This window comes from Stegodyphus dumicola, chromosome 9 (assembly GCF_044657685.1).
Source record: "Stegodyphus dumicola isolate Sdum_Otavi_A_Nest chromosome 9, ASM4465768v1".
NCBI classification, from domain to species: Eukaryota; Metazoa; Arthropoda; class Arachnida; order Araneae; family Eresidae; genus Stegodyphus; species Stegodyphus dumicola.
In genome coordinates, this window is record NC_140776.1 from 68,917,251 (window position 1) to 68,939,605 (window position 22,355).

General features: G+C 32.0%; 1 protein-coding gene across 5 annotated transcripts in view; it reads left to right on the top strand.

The window, feature by feature from the left end:
- The window catches only part of LOC118204674 (recQ-mediated genome instability protein 1-like), a 122,214-nt gene that overhangs the window by 38,066 nt on the left and 61,793 nt on the right, over positions 1-22,355 (top strand). For 4 of the 5 annotated variants that reach the window (XM_085823558.1, XM_085823556.1, XM_085823555.1 and 1 more), the window contains exon 5: positions 1,102-1,221. The exons of the other annotated variant lie outside the window; for it this stretch is intronic. In XM_085823558.1, coding sequence (XP_085679684.1) covers positions 1,102-1,221 — 120 coding nt within the window. The remainder of the gene's footprint in view (positions 1-1,101; positions 1,222-22,355) is intronic. 5 annotated transcript variants of the gene reach the window in all.

Here is a 22,355-nt window from a genome sequence, read left to right on the forward strand (position 1 = left end):
CACCAAATATTAGAGCCCTGTGTTATATTTAAAGAAATTAAGTAATGAAGAATCTGCATGAATGTATGTATGTTTTTCGCATCATGATAAAACAATGGTACCTACAGCCATCAAAATTTTAATAACATAATCTTCCATAGAATATGGGCATGTGGAAGCCCTAATTTGAATTTGAAATTTGTTTTATTGTCGATTTCATATTTTGTAACACTTCAACAAATTTTTGATTAACAAACTTGATTTCAAAGGGAGCAATGGCGACACTGTGGGGAGGGCTTTTTTATCTCCAGCGCACGAGACTCTGTATCGTAAACTCTAAAGATACATTTATTTAAAAATTATTTTGCGATATTGCTGTTGAACTGAATTTTATGTTTTGAGGATATAGAACATGATACTTGATAAATAAAGGTAACACACAAAATGTTAAAAAAAAAAAAAAAAAAAAATGGCCCCTTTGGACGTAATTTAAAATCTGAAACCTTTCAGTTTTTTTTTTTTTAAATTATATTTCTGATCTGATTGTTTATTAAGTCTAAAGATAATCTACAATATCATTCTTAACTTAAGTATCTCATGTTTATTTTGAAAAGTTGGAATAAATTCAAAAGGATCTAAATTGACTGAAATTCATAGCTTCATCATAAATCTTAGCCAGAAATTGCTATACACTACTGTTATCCTTTCTGTAGTTCAAAATTTAATAATATTACATAAAAATCATGTTTAGAGTCTTAGGATAAATACATCATTTGTAATATAGGAAAAAATACCAAAACAGAGTTTCAAAGTTTTTTTATTCCCACTATATGCAAATTTCAACTGTTAGAAGCATTATGCTTTAATTCATGTTGAAAGCATGATAATATAAAGTACTTTTTTTAGGAGGGGAGGTACTACTTTTTTAGTGTGGATAGATACTGAATGGCATATTAACTTAGCAAAGTTCTTGGATTTAAGAGAATACTGTATGAGAAATATTGCCTTGATTTATTTATAAATGCTATATGAGCTTTAAGAAGCAGATTTTAAGATATCCTTCCAGGGAACAACAATAAATAAAGTCTTGAAGTGAATAATAATGCAGTACCTTATTTTTAGTGGGAATCTAAACCAACAAGAATGCTTATGTTGAACTTAACAGATGGATGCACAACTATTCAAGGAATGGAGTATAAATCTATTACTTCTCTTTCTCCAAACTTACCTGCAGGAATAAAAGTATGTTTTTATATGTTAAGTTTTGTCTTATTTTTTGCAAAAATATGATTAAAGTAAATACATTTGGGGAAAAAGAATGTCATATCTGGAAGTATTTGGTACGAGCTGGAAAATTTCAGTAACATTTTTAATTTAAAAACTATGTTTAAAATAATAAAATTGTTTATTTTGGGCATAAGTGAACCTGGTAGCTGTGTTTTTATTTCATATACTCTTATTTAAGTTCTCTTTTATAGATTCAAGATTTTTTATTAGTAGTATTTTTTTTAATAATAACAGATTTTTTATTTTATTTATTATTTTTATTTGCTTGCAAAGTCTATTCTCAAATTAAAAAGTTCTCAACTGCATCTTACTGTATTATAGTAAAGTCTTATTCTCGATTCTGAATTTCACTATTTGCAGTTAAGAAATGCAATTTATGTATAAGCATTAAATGAGTTTTATGTATGTAAAATTTGAGAATTTCTCACTTGGTGTTCCCAGGGCTGGCAAGTTTCTGCTGCAGTGGTTAAAATCATTGCAATCAGTATAATAATATCTAGTTTCTAGTAAAAGAGGAAGTATTTGGAAAAAACTCATGAAATGGAAAATTGTTTGAGTTATCTTTTATAAAGGGAAATATATTTTTAAATAAAACAAATTCAGTTACAAGCTACAATGTTTACATATTTATTTGAAAGTCGCATAACGGTATTTCCTTCAATGGAGATTTGGAAGTAGTTTAAACTTCCAAATCTCCATTAAAGTTCTGCCTAACCTCTTCTATAAGCAGTCTAAAGCAAATGGCTGATTTAGCTGCTGCTTCAAAATAAGATTTTGTTTCAATTTATTGTGTATAACTGAAAAGCTGGAAAATATTCCTTCAAGCTTAGCAATATCCTCATTGTGCTTAATAAGAATTACAAAATTTTCATTTGTGATTGTTTTCAGTTCTTCCTGGTTATCTTTAATTCTAAAGATAGACATGATTTCTTCTTCAGTTACAAAACTCCATTCTTTAAATCTTGTAATTTCCGTTTTGAGAATTCCCATTAAATTGTTAAGCAATTTTTTTTTTCATTCACAACTACTTCTGTGTCATTTTGTTCACTGTCAGTAGTGATATTTTCTAGATTTAGAATTATTATTGTTTTCTATATTACAGATTTCACTATCCATTAGTTGATTAATGATTTTAGCATTGTCATTCTAATGAAAAAGCTTCTGTAATATTATCTTCATTACTTATCGCCACATTTCTTCACGCATTCCATTTATTCAAAAAATTTTCTTTTTGTTTTTAATATCTGAAAACCTTTCAATTTGTGGCTGTCATCATAAAGCATAACTAGCATCCACTATACAGTACTGGTGATGTATCATGAGATTGGAGACTAAAGACATTGTTCTGCTAAATTTTATCTTGCTTCTATCACACGATGATGAATTTAAACCTGAATTATATTAGTTTAATTATTTATCTACTTACTTTAATTATTTGTGATACCTTGTTTTCAGCACATTCTTATGGCTTATTTGAGTGTCGAATAAATAAACTTCTACATTTACTTAAGGCTTATCCAGGGCCAGCACTAGATATTTTGTGACCCAGTCCAGTCTTTGTGTGTCCTAAATACTGCTGCCAGGTGCCTCCCAAATGCAAAAATTCTGCATCCCTGTGCCTTGCCTAAATTCTAAGGAATTTGCCATCCCTAAATTTTGTTGCTCGATGCTTCTCTAAATTCTATAAATTTTACTCTTCCGTAAATTCTCCTGCAAAGTCTGTGCATCAGTTCTGGGCTTATCTAACTAAGAAATCAGTTTTTCTCATTTCAAACAATAAAAAATGTAATTTTTTGGCATATGGATAGCATTTACAAAATCTCTTTTTTTGCATATGGAAAGAAATTTATAGTAGTGATATGCATATGGAAAGAAAGTAGTGATATGCATTTGCATGTGGAAAGAAATTTTACAGAAATTTCTTTCTGTAAAATTTCTCCTAATCAGCACCTTGTAGCGCAGTTAGCTGAAGTCTGTAATCATTGCCAAGTGCTTATATAAAATCACTAAATACTAATATAAAAGGTTACTATACTATTTGGTATTTAATTACAAATATTTTTTTAAATCGTTTAAAAAATCGTTTAGACATCACTGCATGAGTTATTTTTGAAACTGCCATGTGTTGGTTGTCAAGCAGTGATAAAAGCAAAATATAATAAATAAGGATTAACTAGCTTGCTATCACGGCTATAAATTATTCAGTAGCTGTAAAATCAAAAGATGTTTTGATGCAGAATGTTTTGGTTTGAGATGTATGCCAAGAAAAAAGGCAACTGTGGACCAAATTATTTATCATACAGATTTATGCTATTATATATAATTGCTGCTATTATATTTATGCTATTATATAATTGTTTCTTCAGTATGGAGATACTTTATTTAGTGCCAAGATGAAATTAAGAACCGAAACTCTTCACATGTTTTCATACAAAAAAATATCAAATGCGCACAACTAAAGCACATTTTTTTTTTTTTATTATTATTATTTTCTTGAATAAAATGTTGCTGATTGTCTGGATTTTAAATCATTCTGGATATTCTAGACGTCTGGATTTCAGATTTCGCACTGAATGTGAAAATCACAAAAATGGTAAAAAAGAACTGCTTATGGTGTTATTTAATATCATCATTATTAAAAACGTAAAACACTTTTTTGCTATTGTTAAAACCTATTGCTGTTACATTGGATAAAATCCAGAGGGAGAGGTGATTGCCGTATTGAAGATGCTTGTGAAATACAGTAGGCGCCACTGGGTGATGATACACTTATGAAAATTTATGAGAAACACATTAAAAGTAAATTTAATTTAGAAATAATTCCATATCATATGCTAGCTTTTATGCTTCATTCAAATTATATGGGATTTAAATTGTCCATTGAGTTGTTAAAGCCTTATGTAGAAACTTAAGTGTTAGAACGTATATGCTTTAGCTTCTCTTATATAAGTCATGTTAATGTAGTCTTACAAAATTCTTCAGCTTCTACACTGAAGCCTAGTTTAAACAAGACAAGGTACTTTATGATTATTCACATCCCATCCCTAAAAAGTTGTCAGCCATTGGTGAATAATTTTTCGTCAAGCTAAGATGCAAAAGACAACAGCCATTTTCAGAAATGGCAGTGCAGTAAAAATTAAGCAGCAGCCAATTAGAAAAATTAAAAATACCAGAAACATCTGTAATAAAACACTTGTCTTTCTTTTTTTTTCCACTCTTTTCCCCATGTACACAGCATTCTGTTTGAGCTTGGAAAAAATCAGAATTGCAGAAATATCAGCCCATAAAGTTTGATAACAAGCAAAGAAGCTCAGCTTCATAGAATGTGATTTTTTGCACTTCTCTGTTGTTGAAAAAAAAAAGGCGAACATTAACATTGTGTAGCTGACCCGGTTGTTGCCCTTAGTTTTCTTTATTTTTATATACAATGCAATATTTGGTGCTCATTTATTTCATCATTTTAATATTTTACATATTATGTACATTTTTAATATTTTAAGGGTTTTGAAGGGCTTACCAGAACCACTATGCAATAGTTCATGATCACACCAGCCTGTTTGTTTCCAGGAATTCTGATGTAAGCTGGGATCCACTGAAATTTCACCCTGAGATTTTCTGGCATGTTTATTATTAGTATTTGCCTGACTAATACATTTTTGGAAATGCTGCCCTGAATGATAGGAAATTAATGTCATGGTAATAGGCGTTGTGGATATATATTTTAATACTCCACATATTTCAACCATTTTGCCCAAAAGGTCAAGTTGTTATTATTCAGTCTTCTTAATTTGTATTTAATTATGATATCACACAGTAACCACTATCAGTTCCTTGCTTCCCTTTGAAGTTGTCAGTGTATACTGCCATCGTATCCAGCACTTTTGTAAGTTTACAAAAGTTCTAGTTTTAAGCCTTGCCATCCAGAAGCTAAAGTCAAAAGTTGCTGGATGGTGAGGCAAATTGGTTATATTTTGTGAAAAATCTGTGTTGATGATATCATTTTTTAAAGCATTAACATTTTTTGCTGTACAATTGCACATTCTCGTTGCACCACCAAATATAGCAGAGGTAGGCCTGATATGATATTTAGAACACTCAGCAGTGTTATGATATCCTGGTAAGTGCTTATAAAAATTATCTTTGTGATAAACATAGCAGATTTTGCATTTTTTTAGTGGTCATTATGCTTCACATTGAAGCACCATGAAACACAACTCGCTCTATGTCTGTTATATCAAATTTTAGCATGTGCGAGGATGACTCTTACTCATTGGGACTGATGTTCGAAGCATAGAACTTGAAATTTAATGTAGCCTATTTTTAAGCTTATAAATACACTGGTGAAATAAATTAAAAGAATTTGCATATTTTATCAAATTGCATAAAAAGAACTGAACTGAATGAAAAACCACTGCTTCTATATAAAAATGAAAATCTTGTACGGCAAATACGTAAGCGTACACATGTATGTAGGTGGAGCTAGCAGAAAAACAGGCTTTATAAGCCGAGAAGGGTAAAATGAATTGCGTCCGCTAGCACACATGGCAAATTTCTTGGTGTTATCTTGCAACAATCGGATAAAGTCACATCGGAAAAGTAAAAACGAATAACCACCAATGTTTATATACAGTGGCTCCCGAAAGTGTTCATACACTTATGATTTTCATTGAAATAGGGCTCTATCCATTAATTAAAAGTAAACTGTCTGAATGAGATTTTAATAATAAGATCTATAATCTATTTGTAACAAAATTACATGAAATATGTTTAAAATGTAGCAAAACTTTATTTTTAAGAAATTAATAATAAAAAAATGACAAACATTTTATCTCACAAAAGTCTTCGTATGCTTAAAAAAAATCTTCACGTATTAGTAAACATTTAAATTTTTCGTTAAATTAATATTTAGTAGGATATCCTTTAGCATCCAAAACAGGTTTTAACTGTCTGGGAATACTTTTTTTTTTTTTTTTTGTTATTTCTGTATCAATATTCATCCATTCTTCCATCATGACTGTTTTGTATTTGAGTTCGCTTTTTGTTTTGATGTCGTGTTTTTGTACTCTAACCTCCAGTTCTTTCCAAATGTGTTCTATGGGGTTTAAATCTGGTGAATGAGGGGATGTTTTCAAAACCTGTGGACAATTAGAGACAACACAGGCGAACGTTGAGAGCCGTATCCTTAGGATCGTTATTATGATTAAAAATAAAGTTATTTCCAATACCCAAGTTTTGAGCTGAAAATTTTAAATTGTCTCTTAAAATATTTAAATAAAGAGAATGATTCATTATGCTATCAATATATACCAAATTACATAGTCCTGATGCTGCCATGCACCCCCACACAAGAACACCTTCACCGCCATGCTTAATTGTTCCAACTAAGTTCTTAGAATGAAGGTCCTCATTTTTTTCTTCTTCATATATTTATACGACCATCGGAACCAAAAATGTTAAATTTGCTTTTGTCAGCAAATAGGACATTATTCCAGTACGTTTCGGGTGTATTTATCATTGATTTTGCGAATGAAAATTTTTTGTTAGTGAGAAAAACAAAAAACAAAAAATCTTTTACGGGCAGAACACCCATGTAATCCAGTTTCTCTGAGAACTTGTCGAACAGTTTCAGGTGAAATCGAAGTAAAAAACTTTGCATTAAATTCTGCAGAAACTTTTACAGTTCTCAAATGTGTCTTTTTTACAAATTTTCTGATAATAAATGTCTCATCACGTTTAGTTAACTTTCTCGGTCGACCTTTTCTTACCTTGTTTTCAATCCGATTTTCTTCTTTAAAGCGTTTTATCACATACTGCTCCGTAGAATGGGATAAATTAACTAATTTAGCGATATTTCGAATTGATTTACCACTGCTATGGTGAAAAATTATCAATTTTCCAATGCTGTTTGTAATTTCTTTATGACTACGACCTATTTTTCAATAATAAATAGAATATTCTGAAGTAAACAATAAAAAATTAAAGTAAACAGTTTTTTAAATGCCACCACAATGCAAAAATTTTTAAAAAGTGGCAAACGATAATTCTAATTTTGATTTTATCCAAAAATATTTCAGTGTACGAAGACTTTTGTGAGATAAAATGTTTGTCAGTTTTTTATTATTAATTTCTTAAAAATAAAGTTTTGCTATATTTAAAAAATATTTCATGTAATTTTGTTACAAATAGATTACAGATCTTATTATTAAAATCTCATTCAGAAAGTTTACTTCTAATTGATGGATAGAGCCCTGTTTCAATGAAAATCATACGTGTACAAATACTTTTGGGAGCCACTGTATATATATATATATATATATATGAGGGAGTCTTGAGTCAGAGTCTTTAGAATTCCAGGAATCAGAGTCAGTCCTTTTTCCTACCGACTCCAAAGCCCTGATTATACCATTGTTGTATAAGAGTCAAAAATGGCTTTAAGACAAATGGGTGGTATCTGAGTATAACTGTGCATTTAATTACATAATTAATATTCATATATTGTTTTACAATGGTTTACACTAATGTTATGTTTTTCTAATATCTAACATGTTAAACAAGTATATTTTGCTTGGTTTAAGGTTGGTTCCTAGGGACTAATGCTATATTTAATGTACAGTCAAAAGTCGTTAATTCGGACACCCATAATTCGGAATGATCTATAATCCGGACCTCAAAACTAAAAACTTTCTGCGCATGCACCGCGTTGACACATGTGCATATGCGTTTACGCGTGCGCGTAAGACCTTTTACGACTGCGCATATGAGTGTGCGCAAGTGCAGAATACGTTTTCGCGTGCGCGTTTTATGTATAATGGACGTATAAGCTAAAATTATCTATTTCAGTTAATGTTGATGATTGCGTTGTTCCTTAATTTTCGAATTGGATCCGGCTTATTATTTTTTGCAGACTGTAAGAGCAATTTTATAAAAGTAAGCTTAAACTTTCGATTATATCAAATAGAATTTCCAATATATATTTGTTAATATGTAAAGGATCTAAAGCGAAAGTAGTATGTTTTGAAATCCGAAATCTGTTTATCAATTTCACGCTGCTCCGCGGGCGCATAATGAATTGGAAGTTGATCTGTCAGCACTATCCTTATCTTCAGCGCAGATGTTTTTAGTTTATTTGGCTTATAATTCCTTACCAAATGTAGTATTTCATCTCGATATGCTCCGTCTTTGATATGATTTAAAACAAGTTCCTCGTCATTATAATTCGCTTTCGATAGCGAAGAAAGTAACAGAGGTTATTGAAAACGAAAAAATTTCGATTGACAAATTAGTCGGTGTTCTCAACACAGCAATTATAGGACTTGAACAGCGGAACTTTGTAACGGAACAAGAAATTATGTCTGTTTAATAGAATTAAAGAGAAAATATTATCACATGAAACGAAGCAAAACTTAAACAACTTACATTGAAAGAAATGTTTAATAAAGTAAACAAATAAATATTAAGCTTTTTCCTTTTGCAAATTTTGATACCCTTTAGATCATAATTGTTCTTTATTTCATAAATTACGGTTTCATATTTTTAATTTTAGAATTTCTGCATGCCATCTTATGAGATTTAAACTGATGATCTATAATCCGGAAAATTCGATAATCCGGAATCGCCGAAGTCCCGACGAGTCCGGATTAATGACTTTTGACTGTATTAAGAAATTACTGATGAAATGTTAAACTGAATTGCTTATTTGTAAATAGAAAACAAACAACTGAAATTTTCAACTTCAGGTTGTATTTTGTGATTATGCATATTATTCATGTGCAAAAAATATTTTAAAATATAGTACTTAAAATTTATAGAGCTTAAGAATTTATAAAAATATATTCATGTTTTGCAACATAATCAATTTGGACAATAAATATTAAATTGTAATTTATCGACCTAAATAAAATTTTGATTAAAATATCTGTTAGTGGATGAAAAGAAGACACAGATGTTTGTTATTGCGTTTATTGGCCATGATAAGAACAAGTTCGTACAATCTATGTAGTTCGGTGCTTGCAGGCGCCCTCTCGCAGATAACAAAATCAAAATTTACATAAAGCGCGAACATGCCGTCCACCTTGAAATACTATTTCAACATTCAGTGGTTAAAATTCAGCAAATTCAAAAACACGATACAATATAAAATCATGATATAATACTTAATTTATAATATATGAATTAAAATTCAAATTGGTAATGGACACAATTTTGTAATATTTCTTTTGACCATGCCATCTGAAGTCTTAATAGTTACAACCCTAATGATATTATCAAGACCAGGATGTAACTGAGTAATTCTACCCATTTTCCATTTAGTTGGAGGTAAGTTATCCTCCTTTATGAGACACAGATCATTAACTTGAAGATTTTTAGTTGGCAAAAGCCATTTTTGTCTTTGTTGTATTCGACACAGATAATCTTTGTGCCAACGCTTCCAAAATTGTTGAACCATTTTTTGAATATGTCATCTAGTGAGATGGGAAACTTCAATCTAATTTGGTTCAGTAATGCTTGTTAATGATCTACCAATAAGAAAATGACCATGCATCAAAGCTGATAAGTTATTTGGATCATTAGATAAACTTGTTAAAGGTCGCGAGTTAAGACAAGCTTCTATTTGTGTGCGAAATGTTTCAATTTCTTCATATGTCAATCTCACCTCGTCAACTACTCATTTTAAATGGTATTTTGTTGATTTTATGCCAGCTTTCCAGAGTCCACCCATATGTGGCACACCTGGAACATTTAGATGCCATTTAATGCCATTATCAACCAAATATCTGCTGACGTTTTGATTATAAGTTGCAGATCTAGCAAGCCTTTCAAATTCCATGAGTTTGCGTTTTGCTCCAACGAGAAACAAGAGTCGCGAGAAAAATTCCGCTTGAAATGATTTTCATACTCAATTTCTTCCTCTGTGTAAGTGTTTATTTCTGCAATTTCTTCTAATTTCCAAAAATTTTCAACCTGGAACTGAACATTGGTACAACTAGCACAATTAGGTATAATTGTTTGTGATACACATTTAGTCTTGCCGATAATGACCCAGCCGAATATTGATTCCAAGGCTGTTAACGAATGATCCGGAAAAGTTAAATGTCCATGAAGCATTATCTCGCCAAATACATCTGTGCCTAAAAGAATATTTATTATGCCAAGCTGGAAGCAATTTGTATCTGCTAACCACAAGTGTTTGAAAGATGTCAAAACAGACCTATCAACTTGATATTGAGGAAGGTCACATGAGATCTTGGGTATAATTAATGCATTAACCGAAATGCTTGAGTTTTTATAAAATGGAGATCTTACTTGTACGAGGGCCATCCAGGAAGTAGATTACGTTTCCGTCTGTGTCCGCTAGGGGCGGGGCTAGCGCGGCCATCTTGGGGTCAGAGCGTTGCGCAGCTCAGTCTGCATCTAGCCGTGCTAGTGAGAGGTTCGTGCTGTGCTCCGTTCAGATACTGTGACGGTTTGAAATGTCTGCGTTAATTGAAAATCCCGCGAGCTGCGAGGTGCGCTCAGTAATAAGGTCTAAGACTGCAAAAAACTGTAAACCCATAGAAATCTATCGGCAGCTTCGTGAAGTGTATGGGGACAACATTATCACTGAAGGTGGAGTGCGTCAGTGGGTCATAAGATTTCAAAATGGCCGAACCAATGTTCACGACGAAGATCGAAGTGGGAGACCCAGCATAGTGACCGCCGGACTTCTCGAAAAAGTCGATGCTAAAGTCCGTGAAAATCGAAATTTCACAATAACGGAACTTTCTTTGAGTTTTCCACAAATTTCGCGAAGTTTGTTGCATGAAATCATCAGCGAAAAGCTTGGTTACCACAAGTTTTGTGCAAGATGGAAGGCAAGAAGAGGTAACGAAGTGGTTGAAGACGCAGGCGGCCGAATTTTTCGACGAAGGAATTTCAAAGCTCGTACATCGCTACGATAAATGCCTTAATTTGTATGGTGACTATGTAGAAAAGTAGTATTTGAGTGTGGCTTTCATCTGTATATAATAAAATTTGTTTCCTATACTTTGTTTATTTTTTTATTCCAAAACGTAATCTACTTTCTGGATAGCCCTCGTAATTAAACTGAACCTGAAATCTTTCTAATTTTTTGCTAGCTCAGGCCATTTACACTTATGTTTGCACTAGTATACGCTTCAATAAATTTACACAGTGCTTCCGAATAAATGAGCCCTGGCTACCTGAATCAATTAGTATCCTTCATTTTTGCAAATTGCCATTAATATCTTTAACATAAACAACCGCAGTAGGCAACAAAACTGCCTGCGTGACAGGCACTGTGACATTATTGCTACTAATAGCAGAAGTTCCATGTTCCATGGGTGTATGACATTTTTCATCATTTGAATTTTTCGAACATAACACTATTATGTGGCTTTGAAGAAGATTTACACATACCTGCAGGACATTTAAAAATGGGATGTGTTTTACTATCTTTCAAATAATTAGCACATAACTTATTTCTTATAATAATATCCCATTTTTCTTTGATAGGGAGTTCTAAAAAGCTATCACATTTAAATAACTGAGGATGAAAATTACTCTTACAATGAACGCACACATTAGCCACAAGTTGGGATGAAAAAGGCGTATCTACCACTGAACTGTGAGTTTTAGTTTCAGGAGGCAAACCTGCCTTCTTTCTCTGGCGCTTCGTCAAAGAGGCAATAGCATTTTCTCTGTTTAAAACAAAGAGTTTGAATTCAGCCCGAAAGCTGAAATTTTTTTATTTGTATGCTCTATCGACCATTCTTTTAGTGTTTCATGATCAAATTTTCCTTTCAATAGAAAAATAATCATAGTATCCCAATGCTCTACTGGCTGTTTAAGGATTTTTAATGTATCAATACACTGTTGTGTTGTATCAATTAATCTCCACAAACCTGAAACTGTTTCATGTTTTAGAACAGGCTGTGAAATTAATTTATTTAACGCTGTGTTTGTTATTTCTATTTCGTTTTCGTAACATTCAGTAAGTGCTTTACAAGACTTTTCATAATTCGTGTTTGAAATTTGAACTGACTGTAGTAAAACAGCAGCTTCACCTTTCACAGAAAGCTTATGATATTGCAATTTTTGACTGTCACTTAATGTACTATTATTTCCAACACTGGCAAGAAATAAATCCCTAAATGATATCCAATCAACGTAATTAGAAGTAAACACTATCAGTTCTACGCGAGGAAGTTTCAAGCTATTTGCATTAGCATTTATTATCTCTTTTCTTGAATTACTAAATTTTCTTGATTTTTCCTTTAAAGCAATTTTTAATACATCCAATTTAAAAAACAATTCATGCATTTCTATTTCATGCTTATTAAACTCTGCGTCAGAACAAGTACCAAGAATGTTATTGTTTAAACAGTTCACTTCAATGCACCAACATCATTTTCTCAACTCAATGCTCAAACAACTCAATGCACCAACATCATTTTCTCAACTCAATGCTCAAACAACTCAATGCACCAACATCATTTTCATACACTTCAGTGACAGAAAAAGAATTTTCTTGATTTTGTAAACCATTTACTTGTGAAGTTAAAGGAGTCAACTTACCCTTAATGATACACTTTTGCTTTAAAATAGACTCCATATTCCAGCTGCTATTCTCACAATCCAGACAAAAATAAATCTGTTTTCCTTGTACGAAATATCCTTCTGTATCAGAATGTTAAAAATGTCTTGACACATCATCCAAAGTATTATGCTGGCTTACGACGGACCATGTTAGTGGATGGAAAGTAGACACAGATGTTCATTATTGCGTTTATTGGCCGTGAAAAGAACAAGTTCGTACAATAGATATAGTTCGGCACTCGCAGACGCCCTCTTGCAGATAACAAAATCAAAATTTACATAAAGTGCAAACAATATCTAGTGGTGAGCTATTGAAATATTAACAAAGAGCACACATTTTATTTTATAAAATCAAAATACCATTTAATTTTTACAAAAACAGAAAACAACAGTTCATCATTTAGAAGGTTTTAAGAACCAAGCATAGATTTTCCAAGAAGTTTTTACATTCTGCTAAAGGTTTCCCCATTTAACATTGTCTTTAAATCTGAAATTTATTGTGAGTCAAAGAAGATCTTATTGTGGAAATACTTTTCGTTGAGCTTAAAGCCTGTTTAGGTTCACCTACATTAATACCAATAGTCTCCATAATAAATATACCTTCCTTTACACTGTTAGGAATTTTATAAGCAGTTTTCATGTTAAAACCATCTCGATGAAAATTCCAAAATAATTTATTTATATTTCATGTTTTAATGTAAAATTTAATATTTGTTAAAGTATGATTACAACGTGCAAGACATGTGCTTTTCCTGGAATAAATAATAAGCAAACAAAAAGAACATGGAGTTTGCAGTTGCAAGACAAATTGAACAAAGGACTCATGCAAACTTCGTATATTACATTACTGAAGATATCATAATAGACTTCTTGTACCTCATTTAATGTTGCAAAAACCTAATATTACTAATATTACTATTACAAGAAGAGGCTAAATAGATTTTACTTGTATATATAGATATCAATCAAAGGGCAGATGGTATAGTGATTAGGGAAGCCTGACTGCTGTGCCGAAGGGCCTGGTTTGGAATCCTGAAGAAGGCATGGTTGTAACTGTCCGTCCTTTCATAAGAGGCGATGTTGGCCCACTTATTGGGTGCCTCTAATAAAGAGACCACCACATCTGGCCTTGTATAGATTAATGGACTGTGTTACACTGTAGCTGTTCACAATCTTCCATTGGAAATATATATACAGTCTTAGAAAAAAAAAGGAGGGGGGGTCCTACTATGAAATGAAATGGCACCCTAGACCATCACTCTTGTTTGTCGGTCTGTCTGCCGGAAGACAGGTTGGTATTACACCACGGACCGGGGTGTCTCCAGATTCGCCTTCACTGGCCATCGTGACTCATCACGGAAGACTATTCTACTCCAGCCAGTGACATTCTAGTGCGAATGAGCCCGACACCACTGCAAACAGGCTTGAGGTTGTACAGAGGTCAATGGTAGTCTGGGCAGGAGGCACCGTGACCTTAACCCCCTTTCTGTGAGCTGTCTATGAATGGTCCTTGCGGTCACTGAAGCTCTAGTTGCATGTACAATCGATGATAATGATGCATCTGGGACTGTGAGTGCCGCTTTGACGATTGCTCGGTCTTCACGTTCTGTCGTTTCTCTAGGTCTGCTGCTTCATTTGACGCTGTGTGCGGCCACGGTTAACCCTTTCCTGCCAACATCGTCTAAGAGTGTCATCGCTCCTGCTCAAATGCCGAGCTATTCTCCGATAAGACCAATCGGCTTCTTTCAGCCAAACTACACGACCTTTCTCAAATTCTGACATCTGCGCATATCGTTTGTGCACCTGTATGCGAGGCATAGTTATTGTCTACCAGAGTACACGGTATGAAATTCGGGAAGAATTTTTGACCTGGAATCGTAATTTCTTCTCTTAAATAGTCTGCCAGTTGTGCAGATCAGATGTGCTGTAGCAACAACCAATTCATTCATTGGCAGCCAAAATGTAAAATTTTGCATTTTTTGTCGAAATTTGTATGCATATCAATTTGTGTCCAATTTGCTTTATATCTTCTTGGTGTGTCTTCTTTTTTTTTTTTTTTTTTTCTAAGAGTGTGTATATATATATCAAAGCTATATTTGAAGACATCTTTAGCAATTGCAAGACACTTTCAACTCAGAGTAATTGCCAAACAGGTTCATTTCCATTGTGGAACTGATGGTAATGAAAAAGCTGATTTCCTCACACAGAAAGAACAAACTTACTGATTGCATTAAATTTCACTTTCTAAAGCTTTTGACAAATTTAATTTGTAGATTTTTCATGCAGTCATTTCAAAGATGTAATCGAAGAACTTGGAAATGCTGTTTGAACAAACCACTTGTGATCCCAAGTTCTCAAAAACATATAGTTGTCACAAAATTCAAAATTTTGATAGGTCATGAATTTAAATGTTAAAATAAATCAAAAAAAGCTTAGACTGATACAGAGTTTGAATAATTATTATTATTAATCTTGAGGGTTATCTGGTATATGTTTTTGAAAAGGCCAGGAATAAAAACCTTTTTTAAATTTTTACTGAAGAAGAGGGACCAATGTCAGTTAATTCTTAAAAATGAGACAAGATTTTATGTTAAGCTGCTATTTTTGCCTTACTTTAATTTTACATGTTTTTGTCAGTTAAGTATGACACATTTTTATCTGTTCTTGAATGTCAGAAACATTAATTTTTCTAAACCGCAGGTTGTATCAAAACAAAGTACCTTGGAACTAGATTTAAGCAAAATAAGTATGTTTCACAGAACATTCATTATTATGCATTACAAAAATATAAATTCGAATCATATTGGAAGTCTATAACTTTAAAATACATAATTACAAATGTTTGATATGTGCATATTTGGTTATATGATACCTATCCCCATACTGCTAGATACAGTACTGATGTGCTGATGTGTTTGTATAATATCTACAAGACACATAACAATTTCACTGGCATGTCAGTCTCCATAGCCACAGTAATCTTGTTTGCAGATCGCTTATAATATTGGGTACATACTTTGTTTTTCATTTACCATTTTATGGAGATCATCAGACCAGAAGCTGAGCAAAATGTGTCCAAAATTTTATTTGTTACGATATAAACCTAACTATCAGTGTTCAGCAGTCTTACCACTCATGGGCTCTTTTTCAGATGATTATAACTATATGTATCTAATATATAATACATTATAAAGATCTTCTTCACATTTTACATTATTCATGTAAAATGGGAAGACTGACATTTTTTTCTAAAAATCTATTTGTTACATGCATTAATCCTTCACACATGTTATGTTTGTAAAAGTATTGCACCTATTCTTCTATGAGAAAATATTATTTTGGAAATCAAATATAAATCAAGTACTTTAATTGAACTGAGACTCAAATATAAAAATTGTAAGACTTTCCTAACATATTATGTACATTTCTTATGTGTAGAAATTGGGAGAGAATTCCAGATTTTATTAGATAAACAAAACAACTTAAAAATTACATATTAACCTTTTCAAAAATACAGCATATTTGAGATTTTTATTATCAATTTATTCATGTGTTACATTCTTAAAAAACAAACATCACACAAAAATGCAATACATTTTAGAAAAAGTTAAAAAAATTAAATTATAATTTGTTAGTATTTAGGAATATATATATATATAAGCTTGTGGCTTTGTTGGCTAAATTTGGGTACCTAATATAAACAAACAAAAACAAAAAAATAAATAAAAAAGCATCATATCTTCTGCACAGGAAAACTCAAGAAAACTTTTTTCATGTACACTTTTTACTTGGTGATCAAAAAATAAATGCTCTCTGTAATTTTCAGTGCTACAAAATGAAGCGAAAATGTGAAATTTAGCAAATAATTTTTGCGATACAACACCATACACCTTTTCTGGCGGGGGCAGGCTAGAAATTTTATTACACATTTCACGTGAGAATCCACCAAATTTTCCATATTCACTCCGTAGTCTTTTATAGAAATTAAAGTTAGAAAATTATTACAAATCGAAAAGAAAAAGTCGTCATCAAAAGATACGAAAATGAACAGAAAATAAATCCAAAACAAAACCTTCAAATACTGGCATAAAAATTGCTCGCCAAAAACAGTCTCCGGTGGTGGCTTATTCTGATTGGTTGAATTTCTTCAGTTCCTGGCTGGTTTTAGCTGCCTGTATAGCAGAGAGGGAAATTCTGGCCGCCAGGTTCTGTTACCAAATCCCTTGGCGAATTTTCCCTCCGCTTTCTAGCGGCGTAGACGTTTTTTGGTTAGAATAACCTCCATGTATTTTATTCTAACCTCAATGTACGGTACACACGGGATTTGGCGACATTATGACAGCAGTAAAACGGGTCATTTTGGTGTTGGCAATAATTTTCAAAACCGTGCCAAGGCCTTACCGTGTACTAGAATTTTACCCCAAAATCTTTTAAACTTTTTTTTTTCTTTTTAATAAATGCCTTATTTGTCATTTTGCAGTAAAATAAAAAAAAAATTTAATCAGTCATCTAGGCTAATATTCCTATATTCGTTAAAATATCATTGATTATTCTAATTCAATTTTTAAGTAATTATCTTTATTTTTATGTTATTCGTATCATTTAATGCTGCTTCTTCTCCCTAAATTTATTTATTATTAGTAAGTAATACTTTCAAATTTCAGAAAATTTTCTCTGGCATAATCCTGAATTTAATTCTAGCAGTATGATGACATACCATCACGAAATTTAATGCACATATTTTTTGCTTACGTATGCTGCTAAATAAATATAAAATACCTGAATTTATTTAAAAATATCATTAAAAGATTTCTTTCTTTTGTTTAGCTGCAAAATGCTTGGGGGGGGAAACTTTTTTAAATCCAGATTGGGCAGATTCTAATCTCAATCTTCAGTGGAGAAAACAACTGCTATTATAGTTATAATAGTAATGCTTTGGGAATTATATATTTTTACTATAAGTCATACGTAATTGGCAAATTTTTGTGTTTTTAAATAATACCATAATTAATTTATCTCTTAGGACAGCCAACGTGCATTATGTGGATAGACTGGAAATTTCTTAAAACACACCTGAAAAGGTCAGGGAATTTCATTCTCCTGTTTGAGTGGCAACCCTGTATGAAATAATGTATATATTGCTTGGATTAAAACTTCCTTTTGATAACAAAAACATCCATAGTGAAGTCTCTTTAAATTTTTGAACCATTACATATGCTATACTATATTATCAAGGATTTATCATCCATGTTGTCTGGCAGATGGTCATTTTTCAAATTATTCTGATTTATCATAGCGTAAAATTTTAAATTGTTCTTTAAAATTATAGCTTAATTGCTTAAGAAAAGTATTTCTTAATAATTTGTTTTGCTCTATTTTTAATAATGCATCTTATTTGTATAATAATTTTTTAATATGTGAAACTCTCTTTGTCTTGTATTTATATATTAGCACAATAATCATTATAATATATAATCACAATAATCAGATTTTCAGAATATATGAAGCTGTAGCAACCAACTACATAACAATTCTTTAATGCATAACAATTAAAAAGCAGCTGTGCCATTTTCGTGTGCATTCTTTTCATCATGTTTTCCAAGGTACAATGGTTTTATAAATAAATCGTGATTTTTTCCCCCTCTTAAGCTCAGTTTAAAAGCATGGAAGTTTACAAGCAATGGAAGATTTTACAATAAAATTTTCTGGAGAAGTACAATAGTTTGATGCAAAAATATTAACTAATTCTTAAGGCAGAACAGGAGCCAAAAAAAAAAAAAAAAAAGGTTTATTGATTAATTTTTGGAGTAATTTCCTAATTAAAATGTAAAATTTATTTATAATAATATGTATATATGTAGTAAATAAATTTTGATACTTGCATATTATCCTCTTGACCACGAAAGTTGGCTAACATCATTCCATGAAAGTAGCAGACTTCCACAGTTGCACCAATCATCCCTCCAGAATTTTGAAGAAACTGACCTCTCTCTCTCTCTCTGTCTCTCTTTCTTTTTTATTTATTTATTTATTTATTTATATATATATAAATTATCAACCCACTTGATTTTTCTACTTCATCTATCGTTCAGGCTTTCATCAGTTTCTGCTATTTTGTTACCCGCCCCCATTTTACTGGATGCTTTGTCTAGAACGCTATGAGTACAGACTTGTCTCTGATAATTGTTCCAATTTCTTATTGTTTTGTCAGCCATATTAAGCTAATCATGTTGTTTGTTAATACACACTTTTTTATGGTTGAAAATAATCTGCTGCTTGCTGTTCTATAGGAATGAGGTTTAAAGTTTTCGTTCTTTCTCTCTTTCCCCCCCTCCAAAATGGAAAAAAAAATAGCAATAACATTTAATTTATAACTTTATTCATAAAAATAAAATGCAGTTTATCGAGAATCAACTGAGGTTACATCAAAAGGACATGCTGATGACAAGAGTGTGTTATTACGTCACACTTATCCATAATTGGTGCTAAATCATGCTGTTTTTTGACTATTTCACAATCATTAAGCAACAGGCTAATATTCAAGTACTTAAATTTTTGCTACTATAAGTTACCATACTTTTTCATCTGTAAAAAACTGCCAGATCGCACCAAGGTGGTTTCACTTGGTCGTGGACACTTAACTGACAGGACATTTAGCCAACACGGACAGTTAGCCGACAGGACATTTAGCCGACATGGAGAGTTAGCTGTCAGGACATTTAGCTATGGGACAGTTAAATGTCAAGACACTTAGTCAACACTAAGCCGACAGTGCAGTTTAGCTGACATGTACCCAATAATTATTTAAATTTACAATCAATTACAAAATTTCTCGACTTCTCCATAAGTTCAATATTCAAGTTATTTTTTTCACCTATTGGTAAAATTCAGTTTTCGATTCTTGAAGATCTCATATGTGCTTTTAATTATTGTGTTAAATTAGTATTGTTTGATATGTATCGTGCTGTTTGGTGTATATTGGCCAAATTGAAAACGCGCTGAAATTTCTCGTCAGGGAATATGAATTAAATTTTGAAAGGAAAAAAAATTTTTTTTTCTAAGTACAACGGTCACTTAATTACATTTTAATATGGGATCTTCAAAAATTATCCGTAATGCTTCTTCCTTTAATCAACTGGGTTCTTTTGACTGGTTCTTTTGACTGACTCAACTGGGTTTCACATGACACATATTTCCCTTGTTTACTTAATGATAACCAATCTCGCTCTTCCAAATGCTTTCAAATTTCTAATATCTTTACGTTTCATTAATATTTTACTCATCACATCATGTTACATTCTTTCCCTTACAAAATCATTTGGCTCCTCCCACTAATGAAATTTCCTTTCCCTGTCCTATGAAGCGATGCAGTCGCAGATGTAGGTATCCAGCCATTGCCTTACCCTGTATATAGCAAGTGAAATTACTGAGCATAACTTTTTCTGTGCTAGCATTAAGTTCAGGAGATTTGAATGCGAATCATTCAGATACCATTGTAGCGAAGTAAGAGGGGATATTCGTAGGGAGCAATTATAGTTATTTGGCAGATACTGTTTCGGCATAACTTGGTTGTAGGAATATTGTGCAAGAATCCGCAGTGAGGTGGGATCATTCATTTTGTGTTACCAAGCGCAGTTACTCGAGAGACATCGTAGACTAGACTGAACTGGCTGCTGTCCTCAGTGTAGTAGGAGTAGACCGTTCTGAAAAATCTGAATAATGCAATAAAAATTATTGTTATTCTTGAATTATATTTTATATAGAAACTTATGGTGGTGAGGGTTAGTTTAGCAAGTATATTTTATTTTGTTATTGGAAACAATTAAAAAAAGTGAATTTGTAAGAGAAGCAAAGGAATAAATTATTTGTGACCTCTATAATTTGCAGTTCATGTCACCATTCTTTGAGATAAAAATATTGTGACATTTTATTGACCACGCCTCTCGCTTAAAATACTTACTTAGGTTAATGCTTGTTGCCCTAAATTAGTGCATAATGTTTAATTTAGAAGTAAAATATTCTTTAAGGTTTTGTTTTATTCATAACTAAAGCTGCAGAAGGAGGGGCCACAAAGTAGGGCAGAGCAAAGTGACACATCATGAAAAGTCACCGAAATGCCGAACTGCCATCTAGCAATGCTAGATTTAACGATGTCTGTCATGTAAATAGATAATATTATTTACTATGTTTTGAAAGTCGCGATGTGTAATTTACAATATAATATGTTATATTAATTTTTTTTATAAAATATAACTTTTCTCAATATCTGTTAAGAATGTATACATTTTCATTTCATTTCTTATTAATTTTATTTTATTTTCTCTTTCATTCCTTCTCTTTCTTGTTTTTGGTTTAGCGGCCACCTGACAGAAGTAAATTTGGTTTATGTAATTACGGCAAAGCCAGAAGGATATTTGCCTAAGGGGGCGGATGCCTTCGTGGAGGATTTTCTAAGGAAAACTGCCTCATATACATGTCACACATGGGAAAAACCACGAAAACAGCCTGTCTGTTCGCGAGATTCAAATTCGGACTGATCTGCCAGTGTTCAATGACTTTAACGCTCGGCAGCTGCTGAGTCTAACAGAAACAGAGTCACCGTTTTACTTAATACATAGCCAGTCTCTTCCAATGAAAATTTATTTTTAGGCTAGAACTTTATTAATACATTCAGGAAAACGGGCACTAAAAATTTTTCCATTACCATGTAGCTAAACCGAAAATGAGAAAGAGAAGGCATGAAAGAGAAAAAAATGAATGAAAAATGAAATGAAAATTTATACATTTTTTAAAGATATTGAGAAAAGTTATATTTTATAAGAAAAACATTAATATAGCATATTATGGTACTTTTCCGTTTGGCCGGGGCAACCAATAAAGTCGCCAATAATGGTACAACTGATGCCAAACGGAATATCCTCACTGGTAACCTTTTACGCCTCATTTTCAAAACATGCTGTAGCCATTTCTTACCAGATTGATTGTTTCTGTCAATACTGGCATATGGTTACATAGAATTTTTATCAGATAGTACAATTTTATGCCCTAAGGCCATTTGCGGTAATTAAGTCAATTAGAATGCAATCACACCGCTCACCCGAAGGCAAAAATATAGAAAGGCAAAGTCAAGGGTTAAATTCATCAATTCTAATTGAGAATGCACTAGCGAAGTAAAGCACTGTGGTTTTACATGATTTCTGAATAAGCTGTTCATACGAATTGAAGTAAATCTCGCATTTAAACTTGTATTTCAAATTGAGAGTTAACTTGAAATATTTTTGTAGCGTAGTTTGTGTGAGATGAGATCACTTGGGGTCATGTGATATGAACCGGCGAATCAGGATGTTGAACCATGAAAGCATAGTAAATTCTTAAATTAATGTCTTTTTACAAATTTATTGTCTTTATTTGTTGGCTTTTTAGAAAATTTTAGACGATATTAAAATGTTTATGCCTTCAAAATAAAAAATTCTTAGAACTAACATTTGCTAAAA